The following is a 17,845-nucleotide window of genomic DNA, read 5'->3' as shown; positions in this document are numbered from 1 at the left end:
GGGCTCTGGAATAACCTGTTTCCAGATCTATTTCCTTAAAAAGGAATACCATCCTGATCTTCCAGGGATGCTGGGTAGAGGCATTCAAAATGGCATTCAGTGTCTGACCGAGCCACGTACGCTGTCCTATGATACAGCCTCTAACAAAACTAGGTGGTCCTGAACCCCTGGTAATAGAATTGCTTACTTTTATACAAGGAAGGTTGATCAAGCACCAAAACTGCTTGGGGCATGTGCCCAGGCCAACTTCAAGAAGTCTGTGCCATGAGACCTAAAGTTCTCAGGAGGTTGTCCAAACCAAAAAAAGCATGTCAGCAGGGCCTGCGGTGGTGCCAGGTGTGCCGAGCATGTCCAAGACAGGACGGGAGCTTTCCTTATTGAGGAGCAGAGCCTTGTGGTAGAAGTATGGAAGGCACATGCCCAGGGTCAGAGAGCTGAATAAATACAAATGAAGCTTTTACAAATAATAATGAAATCAAATGAAAAGAGCGAGAGAGAGAGAGAGAGAGAGAGAGAGAGACTGTCATCCCCAAAGGAGGCACCTAAGGAGGGATTAACAAATTGTGTGCTAAGTCTCTGGTTCACACTGGATTCATTAAGGACCAGTGAGCACCCTTAAGACCACTTCTGTGGAGTAGGCATCTTTGGCCGTGTTCTGCAGTGAGCTCCAGTCAGCCCAGATGCCCAGCTAGCAATAAATGGAGAAACTGAGCAGGCAGAGAGTAGACACTGATCCACTCCAGCCCTTCCTCACCCTTCCGAGGCCCAGGAAGCAGCCATCAGAGAGTGCAATGGGCAGGGGTACGGAATCCTGCCAGATCTGGTTTTTCTGTTGGTGTTTTGTGTTTTCTGTTGCCAAGCCAATGTAAGTGCAGTAACCAGCCTTGCTCCGCATGTGTTTGAGCAGAGAACGGAAGAGTCTGGGGTTCTGGTCGGTCAGAGTTTTCTCCCTGAGCCCTGGGCTCCCAGGAGGGGCAGAGAGGCTGAGAGGATGGCCCAGTAATACTGGACCTTGAGGAAAGGGGCCCAGGGGGAAGAGATTGAGGTCAGCTGAAATTCCAGCAGACCTGCCCCTCCTCTAGAGGTGACATCAGGCCAGGTGAGTTGGACCACACAAGTGGCACCACAGTGGACCTGAGAGTCCCCAAAAGCAGGACCATTGGCTGCTGTACAGGTTGTACACTGCACATCTGGAGTTCTTTTTTTTTTCTTTCCATCTGGAGTTCTGAAAGCTTAAAACCCACCCATCCCTAGGAGCCAGACGCACCAGATTTCCTTAGGGGGAAAGTGCAGGGTGTATCGGAGGCCTCACCCCTCTTTCCTTTCAGTGGCCGACTGCAGAGCCCCGGCAGAGCTGGAGCACGGGCTGGTCACCTTCCGCAGCAGGAGCAACCTCACCACGTACAAGTCTGAGATTCGCTATTCCTGCCAGCAACCCTACTACAAGATGCTCCGCAACATCACAGGTGAGCTCCTCGCGCCCCCAGAATTCAGCTGAAGGCTGAGACCCCCATGAAAGGGTTAATTGGTCCCAGCACCCATGAGGGCATGTGATTGTGTCCATTTCAAGATGCAGAAACTGAACCCACACCCCAGCTTTGGGGGGTTTTCTTTTACTTTTTAAAATTTAATCTTGTATAGAGTCTACCAATGAGTGCAAACCAGTAGTTCTCAACCTTCCGAATGCCACAACCCTTTCATACAGTTCCTCATGTTGTAGTGACCCCCTACCATAACATTCATTTTGTTGCTACTGCATAACTGTCATTTTGCTACTACTATGAATCGGGTGACACCTGTGAAAAGATCATTTGACCCCCATAGGGGTCTCGACCCACAGGTTGAGAACCGCTGGCCTAGACCTTGTTGGAGATATAAAGGGGCTGTATACGGACACCACCAAGGGAATATGTAAGAACTCTGAAGGACGCCGGAGATCTCCCAAGACAATGACATGTTGTCTGAAGCTGATCTGGGGACCCAGGGGAAAAGCCCAGCACTGCTGCCTCATCAGCCTCTGCTTGGGCCTCTGGTCCAAGCTGCATCTGATCAGACCAGACTCATGCAGCAGGCCTGGTGACCGCCTTCCCTCCCAGACCCGTCCCCCGATATGCACAGGGGCCGCTGGGGTAGAATGCCATGAGGGGCAGAGCCACAGCTCAGGTTAGCGGGCGCATCCCCTGAGCTATTCTCCAGCAAAGCTGTGGCTACCCTTGTCCAGGCCTCGTTCACCCAACCTTGCAGAAGACCCTTGACCGTCCTAAGAACTGGACAGCAGCACAAGGGCTGCAGGGCAAAGGACCACTAATAGGCAGTCTACTGGTCTCAACAGTGGAAGTCTGGAAGGGTTTGGAAGAACACTTGCCCCACCTCTCCCTGCCTTAAGCCCACCCTCAACCCCCCAGAGTTAGGCCACACAGCACCCAACACTCACTCATCATTCACTCGCTCATGTCAGAGAAGAGTATGGCTGCAGGACTTCAGGGAGATGAGAAGACCCAGCAGGTCTGCTTCTGCCGCATTGCTACACACTCACTGCCTGTCGTGGGACCAATTCCGACTCTTGGTGACCCTTCAGACCAGCGTAGAACCCCCCGGTGGGGTTCTGAGACTAATTCCTTTTCTTTGTTTAACAGTTGTATTGGCATTCAATTCACATAGCATACAATTCAATAGTTCAATAACATCAAGAAGAGGTGTACAATAACCACCACAATTTTAGACCATTTTCTTTGTTCTTGTACTCATAGTTATTGACTCCCTATTTCCCCTCTTCTCCCCTGCCATACCCCCAAGGAATCAGTAATCCAGTTACTGACTCTATAGATTTGCGGACCCTGGATTTCATATCCAGAAAAACTTTTCAAAAAACAAAAATTAGTAACAGAAACAAAGAAAAACAGATAAAAAACTCAATAGAAAAAAAACAGGAAATATTTAAAACTAGAACAATTTTAAATGGATCAAAAGGAAGACCATATGCTAAGGTGTTCACCTCACTGCGGTTGCCCTTTCCAATCTACTTTCCAATGCATTCTTGGTGAAAGCCAGTTCATTCACATCCCAGTCTCTGGTCACCAGAGGCTTCATCCATGTGAATTTCCCCTTCACTTTTTATTGTAATTAAAACAACTTTAAAATGAGTCAAAAGGGAGGTCCAATGGTAAAATATTAGCTTTTAACCTAACTACATCTACCCTGATCGACTTTACAATGCTCAAGACTGAAATGCTTTGAGAGTAGAAAGCCTCATCTTTCTCCCACTAAGCCGCTGGGGCTTTCGAACTGCTGACCTTGTTTGTGGTGAACAACCCGATGTTAACCACTGCATCACCAGAACTCCTTTCCACCACATTAATTCTAAGAAAATTCTAATTTCTAATTGGAAATTCTAATTTCCAATGCCTCACTTCTCCAAAAATGTGGACAGAGGTAGAGCGCATGGTGCTAGTTTTTCTGAAGCGTGTGTTCATTGGGGAAGGGTTGGGGGGCATGTGCGACACAGAGACCTGGGGGACTAGTCACAACAAGGCGCTTGCCAGGGGCTGGGCAGTGCGAGTGGTCACGGGAGCAGTCCTCGGGTGGACAGTGTTGTTTGGGGAACTGTGGGCGTCATGCTAACGAGTTTCCTTTCTATCTGAGGATCCATGAGGAGGCATCGGAGGTTTTATAAGTGAGGATTGGGGTCAGATTCCCATCTTAGAAAGGCCTTGCCGGCTGCTCTGGGCAGAGAACGGGCTCAGAGAGACTACTTGGAATGTTGCGATGATCCACAACAGAGGAATTTTCACTCAGCTTGCTTTTCCCATGTGCTAAAAATCAACGATTTTCTTTCTCTTTCTACACCCACTCTCCTAGGCATATATACCTGTTCTGCTCAAGGCATCTGGATGAACAAAATACTGGGGAGAAAGCTGCCCACATGCCTACCAGGTACCTCTCTCCAAATCCTATGTTTCAAAGTCTCCCATCCAAGACCCTAGGGGCCCAGAATCTCTGCCTGTTCACAGGGTGGAGGGAGTACAGGGAAGGCAGGCTGCTTTGGTTGTCTTTAGGGAGATGTTTTCAGGTGATGTTACTGGTCACAGAAGCCATCTCTCACCTTCTCAAACCAACCAGCCTCGATTTTCAGTCTGTTTTAACAAGCCGAGGAGCCTCCTAACCCCTTTATTTCCAGTTCTGCCTCCTCCCCGCTTCGCACTCCCCCGCCTAGGTTTTTCACCCACCACAGTTTGCGTGTGCACTGCTTGTGTGCCAGGAAAATGAAGGAAATAGCCATTCTGTGCTCAGGTGCTCTCCAAACTACCTGGGAGATTGGCCGCATGCAGCACAATAAGCTTTAATCAAACAGCATAATAAGACAGAATAACATTTCAAAAAGCAATGTGTTCATGTCCTTTGAAGTAGATTCCTCTCTGTGGCTCACTTACTGGTCCCACTTTAAGACGGAAAGAGAACTGTGTGGTAACAGAAAGTGTCACTGTGTAAATGGGCTCTGGGGAGCTTTTGCGCATGTCTGCTTTGGTATCTCAGAGCCTGGGGAATTTGTAATGCAATTACAATGCATACGTATATCCACAGCTACCCATGAAAACTTACACCTTCCAAATGACCATTGTCACGTCAGACAATGACCCCCCACGATCAATATCTAATATTCACAGCACAATAATTGACAGGTTTAAAAAAAAAGCATCGTATTGATTGAAAGGTAGGTTTGTTGAAGGCAACATTGAGGAGCACAAATAACTAAGTGTGCTTCCTGATTCTGTCGGCGCGTGTGCACGGGCAGCAGGCACTTTGCACAATGCTTACGTATTGAGTGATGAGTGGCGGCGTGTCTGCTTCACTAAAGCAAGAGCGCTGACTAGACTAAGATAATGTGTTATTCTAATGTATTAGCAACCTTTGATGAGCCACTCAGAAGACTTCGATTGTTGGTATTAGACGTGGAAATGGAAGACTATGGAGTTATAGAACATAAATCATTAAGACTGGGGTTGGGGGGAATCTTATCATTTGGGAGCAAGTTCTTGATCCCCCAAGGTGCTATGGGATTCCACGAAGGAGGGAGGCAGGGAGGTAAGGAGGCCGTGGATAGTGCACAGAGTTACAAAGTTCCACAACAAAGCAAACATTTGTAGGTTCGAGCGCCTCCACGGGTCCTGCGGAAGGAAGGCCCGCCAATCTACCTGCGAGCAGATCAGCTGATGGCCTCCTGTTTCTCTAGCAGATTATTCACATTCCCATTTTGCTGAAACCCTACATGGGGATTTTATTAAGGTCAGAAATAGTGTGACTTCCAGCAGGGGAGGCAGCAGTCTGGGGCGTTTTCCCGCGGTTGCCGGGTCCTTACTGTCATCTTGGATAAGAAGTCTCACCACTCCGGGACCCAGATTCCACACCTCGCAAATGAGCGAGCAGCCTAAGGTGGCCCATGGTATCTTATGCCTCAGCGACCATCATCATCCTGTCTGTTTGTATGAAGCACTTTGGATACAATAAGTCATGAAATGTATTATGCATGGTGAAGGCCAGCCAGGGATTTCTAAATCCTCTCTTCCTGAATACTGAGATTACAACCGGGTGCAAGCCGTGATGGGAAGACTGTTCATCTAGCATCCTAATGCCCACCCTTCCAAGGAACCTTTTAAGCAAATATTATTTGTTCCCTTATTTTACAGATGTGAAAACTAAAGATTGGGGAGGAATAGTGATTTTCCCAAGGACACTCCAGGAAGTTGGGAGCAGGCAGGAAAGTGAACACAGACCTTTTATATCAGCATGAGTCGTGCGGAGCAGCTTGTTTCAAATGCCGGGAGAGGCATTCTTTGACTTTGCACATGCTTGACACTATACTCAGGAGCTCATCATCTTGGCGATCATATTGTTATTCTAAGGGTCGCCCCTTGGCATCCCCGTATATTCTAGAGCCCAAGCCTGACTTCAACATAAACAAAGTTATAACATTGCTGGAAGATTCCTTTATCCCAGGACACTCTGGGTAGGATTGGCAGTGGCCAAGGATTTTGTCATTTAAATGAGCGCTCCTAAAGGTTTGTTGCACGATTCAGCCCCATAAAATGATACAAGTCCATCAAGAATGTTAGTGAGGGAAGTTAAGGATAGAGCCTCCAGAAATGAGTTCCATTTCTGACTCTGCCAGGAACAATCTTGTGTAAATCACTTGCCTTCTACGAACCTGTTTCTCTATCTGGAAAGAGTCTGCTCTCCCAGGTTCCCCCTCGCTCCGACAGGGTGTGACCTGGGTGTGTTCTCTGGGCTGTGCTTACAGGAAGGCACCGTTCAGCGCTGGCTTCATCACACGGCGGATGGGGGCCACAGGTGTGCTCCTCACCGTGGGAGCCTGTTGGCAGTAAATGTGTTGTTATGAGAACCGGCCACAGTCTTGCTGGAGATGTTGCCGTGTAGACCGCTGCTTGTAATTGGGAAGTCAGGCCAGCTCTCCACTCTGAGAGGGCAGGCCACAGAGATTTAGCGAGCCCCAGGTCACATGTGGCCAGAGGTAAATGACAGGGAGCCGCAGAATCACATAAGAAGCGTCTGGCATCAGAAAGAACCTCTGAAAGGTATTCAGTGACTGAAAATCCAAGTTGCCAATAAAATGCAAATGCTCTTTGGTCTTCAGAGAATTGTTGAGAACACTGAGGGCCAACGAGTCTAGCCCATTGCAACCAGGAAGAGGCCCACATTCAGACCAGGCTTATTTCCCAGACTCAAGCATCCTGCCTGGGCAGGGTTCCTGAGAGCTTGTTCTTAGCCAATGGGTGCTGGTGCGGAAGACCCTCCACTCCTGGGCAGAGGCATTTGGCTGCAGAAGGCTGGTGGTGCATGTGCATGCTCTGGGTGCAACTCGATGGAATGAAGTTTTCTCCTTCCCCTGAAGGTACAGCAAGGCTCCTGGGTGCAATGATGGGTGGCCCACAGCAGGGCCCATGCATCATTGCTCTTAGATTATGCCACCTTTCTCCAGCCTCCAATACACTGTGGGCCTTAACCCCACACTGACCAAGAGTTACCAATTCACAAATCCTTTTGGGCCAGAAAAGATTTAAGGGTCCATGACCATGACCATGTCCTGAGAGCATAGGATATAAGACTAGAAAAGACATTAGTCTTAGAATCTAGTGGAGTTCCTGCAACATAACCTATCAGAGTCCCTGGGTGTTGTAAACAGCATTCTAGGCTGTAGTTAAAGTTGAGTGGTTCAAATCCACCCAAGGGAGGATTCTCCGTTATCTACTTAGACAAAAGCAGTCATCCAACCGCTCACAGAGCACAGTTCTACCCTGATGCTTAGGAGGCTGTCACGAGTTAGCCCTAACGTCATGGCCACTGTCTGCTGTTTTTGTTTATAACTCAGTCTACTAGCCATGTAACCCTCCAGAGGCTTAACCACCAGAGGGCTATCATCCCCTCTGAAATGGAGGGAAAAAAGCATTTTAATTTTCAAAGGAGGAAGCAGGAGTGTCCTGTGTCATGAAGGGAGTGAATCTGTTTTGAATGCCCTACGAAAGCGGAACCCGGACCATGAGTGGTTGTTCGGGTAAGGGTTCGTGTTATTTGCCATAAAAAACTTTCTCAGCAGCACGGTTATCGCTCAGAGAAACTGTACAGAGTAGAACAGCACAACTCCAAGGTCTGTGGAATTGACGGATCATTGGAGAAACGTGAGATCCAGAGAGGAAACGTGAACCGCTCAGAGTCAGGCGGGAAATAGGAAAGAAAAGACTGGTCCAGGCGTCAGGGGTCTTGGCTCCTAGTCCAGTGTTTGCTTTGACCTGCTTTCAGGTTCTTTCCAGCTTTCAAATTCCGTCATCTATCATGGTTAGACATTTGCTAAGTGTCCACAACATGGACCACTTCCAGGATCTGAGGATCCTTTCCTAGGACCTTTCTGGGAAAGGAAGGGGAGAAAGGATGCAGTGGGCCACAGCCCACTGCCATCCAGTCTGCTCTGACGCCCAGCAACCCCACAGAGGTTTCTGAGACTGTGACTCTTTCCAGGAGCAGCCAGCCTCCTCTTTCTCCCACAGGGCGGCTGGTGGGTTTGAAAGGCCAACCTTCCAGCTAGCAGCCCAATGGACAACCCACAGTGCCATCAGGGCTCCTTACAACTGGAGATTGGCCTGACTAAAATGGTCCAGTCCCCAAAATGGTCCAGAACAGATGGTTCAGGATGGAGAAGTCCCAACCTTGAAATGGTAGGGCCATGGATGGGCCAGCTACAGATGGGCCAGCCTAGTCTAAGAGAGATTTACAGCATAGTAACTCGTGGTGGCATAATCTATAGTGACCGAGTCATGAATTTCCCATAGTGCCTGCTTTCCTGTGGCTGACCTGACCAGTCTATGTCTCTCCTCCCCACCCCTCCTTCTCCTTACAGCATGCGGTCAGCCCTCCCGTTCCCTGCCAAACCTGGTCAAGCGGATCATCGGCGGCCGGAACGCGGAGCCCGGACTCTTCCCATGGCAGGCTCTGATAGTGGTGGAGGACACCTCCCGGGTGCCAAATGACAAGTGGTTCGGGAGTGGGGCCCTGCTGTCTGAGTCCTGGATCCTAACAGCAGCCCACGTGCTGCGCTCCCAGCGCAGGGACAACACCGTGACCCCGGTCTCCAAGGAGCACATCACTGTCTACTTGGGCCTGCATGATGTGCGAGACAAGTCGGGGGCTGTCAACAGCTCAGCAGCCCGGGTCGTGCTCCACCCGGACTTCAACATCCAGAACTACAACCATGACATTGCCCTGGTGCAGTTGCAGGAGCCTGTGCCCCTGGGGCCTCACGTCATGCCTATCTGCCTGCCAAGGCCTGAGCCGGAGGGCCCAGCACCCCACATGCTGGGCCTGGTAGCTGGGTGGGGCATCTCCAATCCCAATGTGACAGTAGATGAGATCATCAGCAGTGGTACACGGACCCTGTCGGATGTCCTGCAGTACGTCAAGTTACCCGTGGTGCCACACGCCGAATGCAAAACCAGCTACGAGTCCCGCTCGGGCAACTACAGCGTCACAGAGAACATGTTCTGCGCGGGTTACTACGAGGGTGGCAAGGACACGTGCCTGGGGGACAGCGGGGGGGCCTTTGTCATCCTTGATGACCTAACCCAGCACTGGGTGGCCCAAGGGCTGGTGTCCTGGGGGGGTCCGGAAGAATGTGGCAGCAAGCAGGTCTATGGAGTCTACACCAAAGTCTCCAACTATGTGGACTGGGTGTGGGAGCAGATGGGCACCCAGCAGGGTCTTGGGGAGCTCCAGGTGGAGCGGTGAGCTACCTTCTGTCCACAGGGCCGGCCTGCCCTGCCCCAGCCCCAAGTGAGGCTGCATCCCACCCTCCTGACAGTGCACTCCAGGTTACTTGCCAGCATAAAGGGAATGGGGCAAACTGGCCCCATAGGGCTTGGATCCTCCCCAGATGGCCCCGGGGGCCCTGAGAGGCAACAGTGTGGGATAGGAGAAAGGCTCTGTACAAGAGGCCTGGCTGTAGGACCCTGGGCAAGTCCCTTTCCTCGCTGGGCCCTCCTCTCCCTGCCAGCACAGGGATCCCTAGCTGACCTTGGGGCCAGCTCCATCACTCCTATCCAGGCCGCACTTGATCTCAGTGGCTCTTACTCGCTCCTTATCACTGAGCAAGCCCATTGGTCCCACTATTGTTATAACTGAGAATTGGGCCTGAGTTTTATCAAATGTGTCCTTGTGCTAAGCTAAACTCTGTGTCCGTATTTTCTTAGGTCTGGTCTGTGAACTCACATTGTCTAGCACTTCCTCTAAGAGAATACTGGTCAGGTGTTAAGAAAGGGGGTGGTAGGGAGGGCCATTCCCTCTAGTTGAATGCCTTTGAATGTGGGTTTCTCTCCCAAAGACTTTCTTCATTGAAGACATTTCAAAGGACAGAGAAAGCTGAGAAGACTTGGAAGAATAGTGGTGAAAAGTTTCCCAACCCCTTTCAATTTCTGCTGTCAATTCAGAACATGTCATTGAAGACCATATGCCATTCTCAACGACAAGCTGACAGCCTGGGAAACCAACACCAGCTGCCTCGGACCAGGATCAGTCAATCTTGCCTTGAAATAGGTTCTCTCGATAGGCTACATAAGCGCAGATGTGGGGACAGGGCCAGACTGCATGGAAGAATGCCCACACTGTGCGTGGTTAAGGACGTTGGGAGACACCAAGACCCCAGCTGAGCTCTGCAGGAAACCCCAGCACAGATGTTCATAGGATCCAGGGACCCAAGTTCACAGAAGCAGAGATTCAAACGTGAAGGGCAATGAAAAAGGGCAAAGAGGCAAAAGTCTTGGGTTGTGAAACCCCCCACCCCCACTGGCACTGTCCCGAGTGGTTGTACAACTTTTGACTTTACCACTCTTGGTCTCAGTTTCCCCATCTGTAAAAGGAAGGCATTTATCTAACTCCGTCATTCCATGTTTTCCTGGAAGCTTCTCCCGGGCTCTCACAGGACTGATTATCTTCCTTTCCCTTGCAACTAGGATTCTTCACCATAGAAAGAGCTCAGCCAGAGAATCCTTGAGGAGGGCTTCCAAGAAAACAATCGGGAAATGTCTGCTTTTCCAGTTGGCTCACCAGTGCACACTCCTAGTGCACACACCAGTGCACACTCCTCTGCCTAGGAATGGCAGGCGTAGAGGATTCTGTATTCTGCATCCATTGTATCGCTGCTTTGCTGCTCTGTAAGGTGCCTCTATGCCACTGCTCCTGTCCGGGGACTAACGTGGAAATAAACTCTATGACTAACCAACAGCCTTGTGTTTTCTGGTTATTGTGGTTTGGTCCTTTTGAAGAGAAACTGCCTGTTCATTCAGCCAAAACTGTGATGACAAGCAGAGAGCATCCTTCGGCAGCTGGGACATCCACGAGAAGGGATGAGGGCAAGAGTGTGATTGGTGGGATGCTGACTTCTCCGAGGCTGCCTGTTCCCATGTCTACAGGCCTGTCACTTACTTGAGGCTTCGATTGCACAGAGCTCAAGCCAGCGTGCAAGAGTGGGTTGTGTGCATTTCTATTTGATTCTAGCAAAAGGAACTGCATGTCGTAATGGGAGTAGACATTGAAGCATTTGGGGATGTAAAGTTGAGGGCAGTTTCACAAAGGTGGAAGAAGAAAGAATCGCTTGGCAGAGAGATTCCAGAGGATGTACTGGGAGATGAAGGGGTGGGGGTGGGGGTGGGGTTATGGTAGAGAAAGAGCTAAAAGCAGGATGTCGTCCTACGACTGGGGCGGCTGATGGAAAACAAGTGTAGGGAAGAGTAAAATAGTCCATGGGGCGATAGCATGCTTGGACTCTGTCCTCTATCTACTAATTGGTTAACTCTAGGTTCTATCAGAATCTCCAGGGTCTCATCTCTGGAAAATTCTGAAGCAGTCGGCCCGAGAGTGGGTTGTTGTTTTGGACTGTTGCGTTCGTTCTGACTCGAGTCAGCCTATGTTCAACAGATTGAACCACTGCCTGCGCCTGCACCATCCTTGAAATCATCGGTGTGCTTCAGCCTCTGTCATTCATCTCCTCAACACGCCTCGTCTTTTTAGCTGTCCCTGTATAAGGATGCTTAGTCACTTCCCAGGAACCAGTCCCTCCTAATAACATGTCCAAAGGACACCAGAGAAAGTCTCAGTTCTTTCCATCCTCATACCTAAGGAGCATTCTAGGTGTACATCTTTCGAGACAAGATAGTATTGTTTTTTCTCTGGTAGCCTATGGTATATTTAATACTCTTTCCCCAAATCATACTTCAAGTATGTCAGTTCTTCTTGGGTTTTCCTTAATCATTGACCAGTTGTGGCAGGCATGCAAGGTGACTGGGTTCTCAAGGGGATGCTTTGCTCGGTGACACTTTAAACAGATCTTCGGTAACCAATTTGCCCAGTGCAATATGTCATGTACTTCCTGACTGCTGCTTCCGTACATGTTCATTTTTGAATCCCGGTAAAATGAGATTCTTAGCAACCCAGTCCTCCTTTCTCATGAGGCTGTCTATTAGTCTAGCTGTCAGTTTGTTTTCTTTATAGGCGTTGCAATCCCTACTAAAGGCTAGAGACTTGCATCCTAGAGTATTTTAAGTCCTTCTCACTTTCAGCCCACAGGGTCACATTCTTCTTTACCAAGTTCAACTTCTTGTGATTACTTCTTCAGCATATAGATCCCATAAGAGTAGTGAAAGCATGCAGCCCTGGCATATACCTCTCCCTTGTTCCATGAGAGCAGCTGCCTCTGGGGTTGTCCAGGTTCTACGTGAATAAAAGGAAGTCTTCTGGAAATCCCATCCTTGGCCAGGTTTTTCATAATGTATTACAATCCGCACAGTTGAGTACCTGTGCATCATCAATAAGGCACAGGTAAGCATCTTTCTGGCCCTCTCGACTTTTCACCAGGATCTATCTGACATCAACAATGACATTCCTCATTCCACGTCCTCTTCTGAGTCTGGCTTGAAGTTCTGGCAGCTCTCTGTGGATTACAGTTGGCAACAATTTTTAAAATATCTACCTCAAAGATATTTTACTTTGCTTGTTCGTGATGTTAATGATACTGTTGGATAATATTGTCACCTCTCTTGGACTGGCACAAAGATGGATCTCTGCCACGTTTTCTTTTTTGCATAAATGAATTGATGTTTCCAGTGCTGCATCCGTTTGTTGAAACATTTTCATTGGTAGTCTCTGTCAACTCCTGGAGCCTTAATTTTTGCTAATGCTTTCAGTACAACTTGAACTTCCTCCTTCTGTACCATTGGTTCTTGAGCTTATGCTGCCTCTAGCAAGGGTGTAATGCTGACAAGTTCTTTTTCGTGCCGTGACTCTGTGTTCCTTCCATTGTCTTTTGATGCTTCCTGCAGTAGTCAATGTTGTGCTCATAGAGTCCTTGAAAACAACAACAAGGTCACATTCTTCTTTACCAAGTTCAACTTCTTGTGATTACTTTTTCAGCATATAGATCCCATAAGAGTAGTGAAAGCATACAGCCCTGGCATATACCTTTCCCTTGTTCCAGGCAGGCAGTTTAAAAATCTTTAAGCAGTACATTCAACAAGGAGCCCTAGTGACAGTGCATTGAAGCATTTGGCTGCTTACTCACCCACCTGTGTCAAGGGAGAAAGACTTGACAATTGGTTCCCACAAGGCAGTTCTACTCCGTCACACTAGTCGCTCACTATGAGGCAGAATCGACGTGAAGGCACTCAACAATGATAACATATGTAGCAGGTTGTGGTGTGTAGGCATCCCAGGATACACTGCGAGGGCAAAGTGCAGAAGGATCCCAACACTAACTTGATAGTAGGGGCTTTCTGGGGATGCAGTTGAGATCTGTTTGGGGGGCTGCATCATAATGAAAATGCCAAGCCTTTTACATAGTTATGAACCAAATATTCTAAATTCTGCTTCAGATGTAGCTGCTTTCAAGGGCTACCATGTATCATGCTCTTCATAATTTCATTTTTCTTTAGATAATTGGACCTAATCTTGTGACTAGTACTACACCAAGGTTAGATGGGGGGATATTGTGATATGGAGCAGGGGGACACAGTATTCTCCGCTACTCCTGGACATTTTCCTATGACTCAGTGTCCAAGGCTGTGGGTGTGCAGATTTAGCAGACACCTGAAATAGCAGAGGAGAGGGCATGTGTTTCTGAAGAATGGAAACCAGGACTTGCTTGTGCTGTGCTTGAAGAGTTTGCGAGCTAGCCAGCTCGAGCAGCAAGTAGGCAGTAAGGAATCCCGGTCTAGGTTTCAGAGGAGGGGGGAGAGGTAGAGACTTTGACTCGAAAGCCTGTGAGATCAGAGAGTATCCTCTACGGGGGTGTGTAGAAAAGAAAAGAAACCAAAACTGGAACAGGGAAACATGAGCATGCAAGGTGTGGATAGAAAAAGAGAACGACAAATAAAGAAATAATGAAGCCTTGCAGACACTACACAAGCCTCTGGAGCTGTGGAAGCAGCCTGCCAGGCCTTCGCCAGTGAGTGCTGTCTGGTTTCAAGCCACTGATGGTTCCGCGAGAAGCCCAGTGCTTAACGCACAGCACTACCAGGGCTCCTTGGGAAAAAAGGAAGCCCTGAGGAGGGGGGGCAGGAGAGAGAGAAACTCAAAAGAAAATAATTAGAAATGCAAGACAAGATGTACTTTAGAATCAAGGAAGGAAATATAAGACGTTTCAAGAAGTCGTTAAGTATTCAATTGCCCAGGAAAGTCCAGGGGCAGGTCCCTCCTAAGAACATACCCAAAGGACACTAGAGGAAGGGTCAACTCTTTCCATCCTCATTTCTCAGGAGCCTTCTGGTTGTGTTCATACTGTCGCTTCCCAAAGAGAGGAACCGAGTCCTTCGTGCCAGCTCTCAGGGAAGACTGGCGAGCAGGCCGTGTGCTTGTGTGAAAGTCTCCAACGCCTGACTTCTCTCTCTAGGCTGCTCCTTCTGCCCCAAAGCCAAAAGCCGAACTGACTGCCACCGAGTCCTGGGGAGGAGAAAGCTCCACCATCTTTCTTCCTCCGTGGCTGGTGGTTTTGAACTGTTGACCTTGAGTTTAGCAGCCCATAGCATAACCACTATGCCACTCGGGTTCCTTTCCTGCCCCACAAGGGCTTTGCTCTTCCCTGAGAGGCAGGAAATGGCCCTCGCCATATTCTGCACCCTTTTTTCACTATGACGGCTTTAGTAAAAATTTAGATGCTTTGCTCTCTAGGTATGGGTACCTTGAACCTACAAATCTTTTGTTGAATAATTTCTATTTTCTTTTTCTTAAGGTAAAATTCACATAACATAAAACTAATCAGTTCGCGGATTTTGCCATCTTTAGTTCATTTGCAATACTATGCAACCACTACCTCCTGATATTCAAAAATGTTTTCATCAACCCAAACCCGGTAACCATTGCCCACCCCACTCTGCCCCCAAGGCCTCGGAAACTACCCATCTACTTTCTGTCTCTAAAGATTTCTGTCTTCTAGATAGTTCATATAAATGGAATTATAAAATATGTGTCTTTATATCTAGCTGTTTTCAATGAGCATAATGTTTTTGAGGTTCGTCCATATTATTGAATGCATCTATACTTCATTCTGAGGGGTTCGGAATGTTTCACTAGCTGTATATATCATAATTTGTGTATCCATTCATCCATTGAGGGGGTTGAGTCATTTACACCTTTGGGCTATTTTGAGTAATGCTGCAATGAACACGCATGTTCGTGTAATTACTTTGAATACCTGTTTTCAATTCTTCGGGGTATACACCTGAGTAGAATTGCTGGCTTCTATGGTAATTATATATTTAACAATTTTTTTTAGGATTACACAACTGTTTTCCAAAAAACTGCAGTGTTTTACATTCCTACCAGGAATGAACAACAGCTCCAGTTGCTTCAGATGCTTGACAATATTTGTCATTTTAATTTTTAAAAAGCTTTATTATGAAACCATTGCCAAGTCATAGGGATCAACTGCTTTAACTTTTATACGTTTTATTGTTTTTGCTTAGTGTGAAATCATGGATCCATCTGCAATTCATTCTTGTATATGGTGTGAGGTGGTGTCCAACATTATTATTTTTATGTAATATTCCGTTGTTCCGGCATCATTTGCTGAAGAAATTATATTTTTCTCTATTGATTGGTCTTGGCACCCTTGTGGAATAGCAATAGACCAGAGAAGAATGGGCTTATTTATAAGGTCTCAGTTCTATTCCATTGATCTATATGCCCATCTTTGAGCCAGCGTCACACTGAGTTGACTACAGGCATGCTGTGGTTACGCTTTGAAATCTGGAAATGTGAATCCTACAACTTCGTTCTTCCTTTTCTACATTGTTTTGACTATTTGGCATCATTTGCAATTCCATATGCTTTTCCATTTCTGCACCCCCCAAAAAAGGCTGTTTGGATTTTTATAAAAGTGTCATTTAGTTTTCAGGTAGCTTTGAGTAGCATTGCCATCACAACAATATTAAGTCTTCCAATCCATGAACATAAGCTATCTTTCCATTTCTTCAGGCTCTCTCTGATTTATTTCAGTCCTGTTTTGTAGTTTTTGGTATAAAAGACTTTTAACTCCTTAGTTGAATTTATTCCGAGGCAGTTCCTTCTTTTTAATACATTTCTAGATGGTATTATTTCCCAGTTATCCTCTTGGATTGTCATTTTAGGGTATAAAAGCACAACTGATTGTGTGTTGACCTTGTGCCCTAAAACTATTGAATTCATTTATTAGTTGTAGTAGGATTTTGTTGTTATTATTGTTAATAGTTTGTTTTGTTGGTGTTGGTAGTGGCGTGGGGGTATGTATGTTCTTTGGGATTTTCTATATACAGAACTATGACATCTGAAATAGAGATAGCTTTAGTTCTTCCTTTTTAATTTGGATGGCTTTTGTTTTTCTTTTCTTACCTAATTGCTTTGGCTCGATCTCCCAGTACAATATTGAAGAGCAACAGTGAAAGTGAGCATCCTTATGTTTTCTTTATTTTAGGGGAAAGCTTTCAGTATTTCATTCACCATTGAACATGATGCTAAATATGGGTTTCTTTACAAATGCTCATTATCAAGTTGAAGAATGTGTCTTCTATCATCAGTTTTATGGGCATTTTTATCATTGAAGGATATTGGATTTTTTCAAATACTTCTGCTGATTGGGATGATTTTCTGGGGGCTTTTCCCACTTAGTTTATTAATGTGGTTGTAATACACTGATTGGTTTTCTTATGCTGACCCACCTTTGCATTTCGAAGATAAATCCTACTGATTGTTAATCTTCTATTTATACCACAAACGCTGACTATTCAATGAAAATCTGTGTTTCTAAACTTTGGCTTCTGCTTTGCCTTTTCAAAGGTCAAAATTGTATCTAGAATTTGTCTGAAAGACTGGACTCCAATTTCAATGGTTGGGAATCTGAAGGGCCATGGGAACTCCTAGGGGTGAAAAATATGTAAGATAAAAATTTTAAAATACTATTCTCTATATGCAAACATTATCGCTGAAATTTCATATATGGGTCCAGAGGTTCTACCTCTATTCATGATTTTAGATTCATTAAATATTGTGTTAGTTCAGGAAGACTAGTAAAACAAACCAAAGAAGATTCATGTCAAAGAGCAATTATATATTGAGAAAACATCCCATCCCAGTCCAGATCAAGTCCATACAAAGTCTGATTACCCCATATGTTGATACTAGTCCATAAATTCCTCTTTAGACTCACGCAGCCATGAAATGACAGGAATGCAGGAAGATCACAGCCCAGTGGGTGGAAAGGCTTATGGATCCAGTGGTGGTAGAAGCATTTCAGCGCTGGCGTGGGTCTCCATGAGGTTTCTCCAGCTAGAGGCTCTGGCTGCCATCAGCTTATCTCCGTGTGGCTTGTCGTCAGCAATGTGGCACAGGGTGTGTGGGAGTGTCTGGCCTCCGGCAAGCTTTTTATCTCCATTGCACCTCCAAATGAGGTCATCAAGCTGTGGCCTAATTGACAAGCTAAACTCCTCCCCTTCACTCTTAATTTTCAAATTGACAGCAGATTAAGTAACTACCACAAATATCAATTTCCAATCTTGTAAGGAGCCCCTTATTTTCCTTACCTCTGCAAAGGCCCCCTCCAATTGAAGGGTGGGTGCAGGGAGCCTGCATGTCAAATCCTCTTCCCATAATCCTGACTCTGAAAGGGGGGAGTGGGAACAATAGCGAATGAATGGGAAGCAGGAAAAGCAGACGGTTTGTTTTCTGACATAGAAAGGCTCGCCATGTTTTGCATACATTGAAGAATGAACGATACAAGATGAAGGAGAGGGATGAAAATCCCCAAAATCCAATCCTGAAAGTT

The 17,845-nt window shown here is 46.9% G+C and overlaps 1 protein-coding gene across 2 annotated transcripts in view; it reads left to right on the top strand.

The window, feature by feature from the left end:
* MASP1 (MBL associated serine protease 1) overlaps window positions 1-17,845 on the top strand; it is a 79,249-nt gene that overhangs the window by 49,641 nt on the left and 11,763 nt on the right. Inside the window, exons 9-11 of one of the 2 annotated variants that reach the window (XM_075556190.1) lie at window positions 1,329-1,466; window positions 3,859-3,933; window positions 8,408-10,767. In XM_075556190.1, coding sequence (XP_075412305.1) covers window positions 1,329-1,466; window positions 3,859-3,933; window positions 8,408-9,291 — 1,097 coding nt within the window. In that variant the 3' untranslated portion in view covers window positions 9,292-10,767. Of the gene's footprint in view, window positions 1-1,328; window positions 1,467-3,858; window positions 3,934-8,407; window positions 10,768-17,845 lie in introns of those variants that run through there. The other variant, XM_075556191.1, reaches the window with a different exon arrangement.

This window comes from Tenrec ecaudatus, chromosome 8, assembly GCF_050624435.1.
Source record: "Tenrec ecaudatus isolate mTenEca1 chromosome 8, mTenEca1.hap1, whole genome shotgun sequence".
In the NCBI taxonomy this organism is placed as follows: domain Eukaryota; kingdom Metazoa; phylum Chordata; class Mammalia; order Afrosoricida; family Tenrecidae; genus Tenrec; species Tenrec ecaudatus.
Note: the sequence above shows the minus strand (reverse complement) of the source record. Positions and strands in the feature narration are given on the sequence as shown.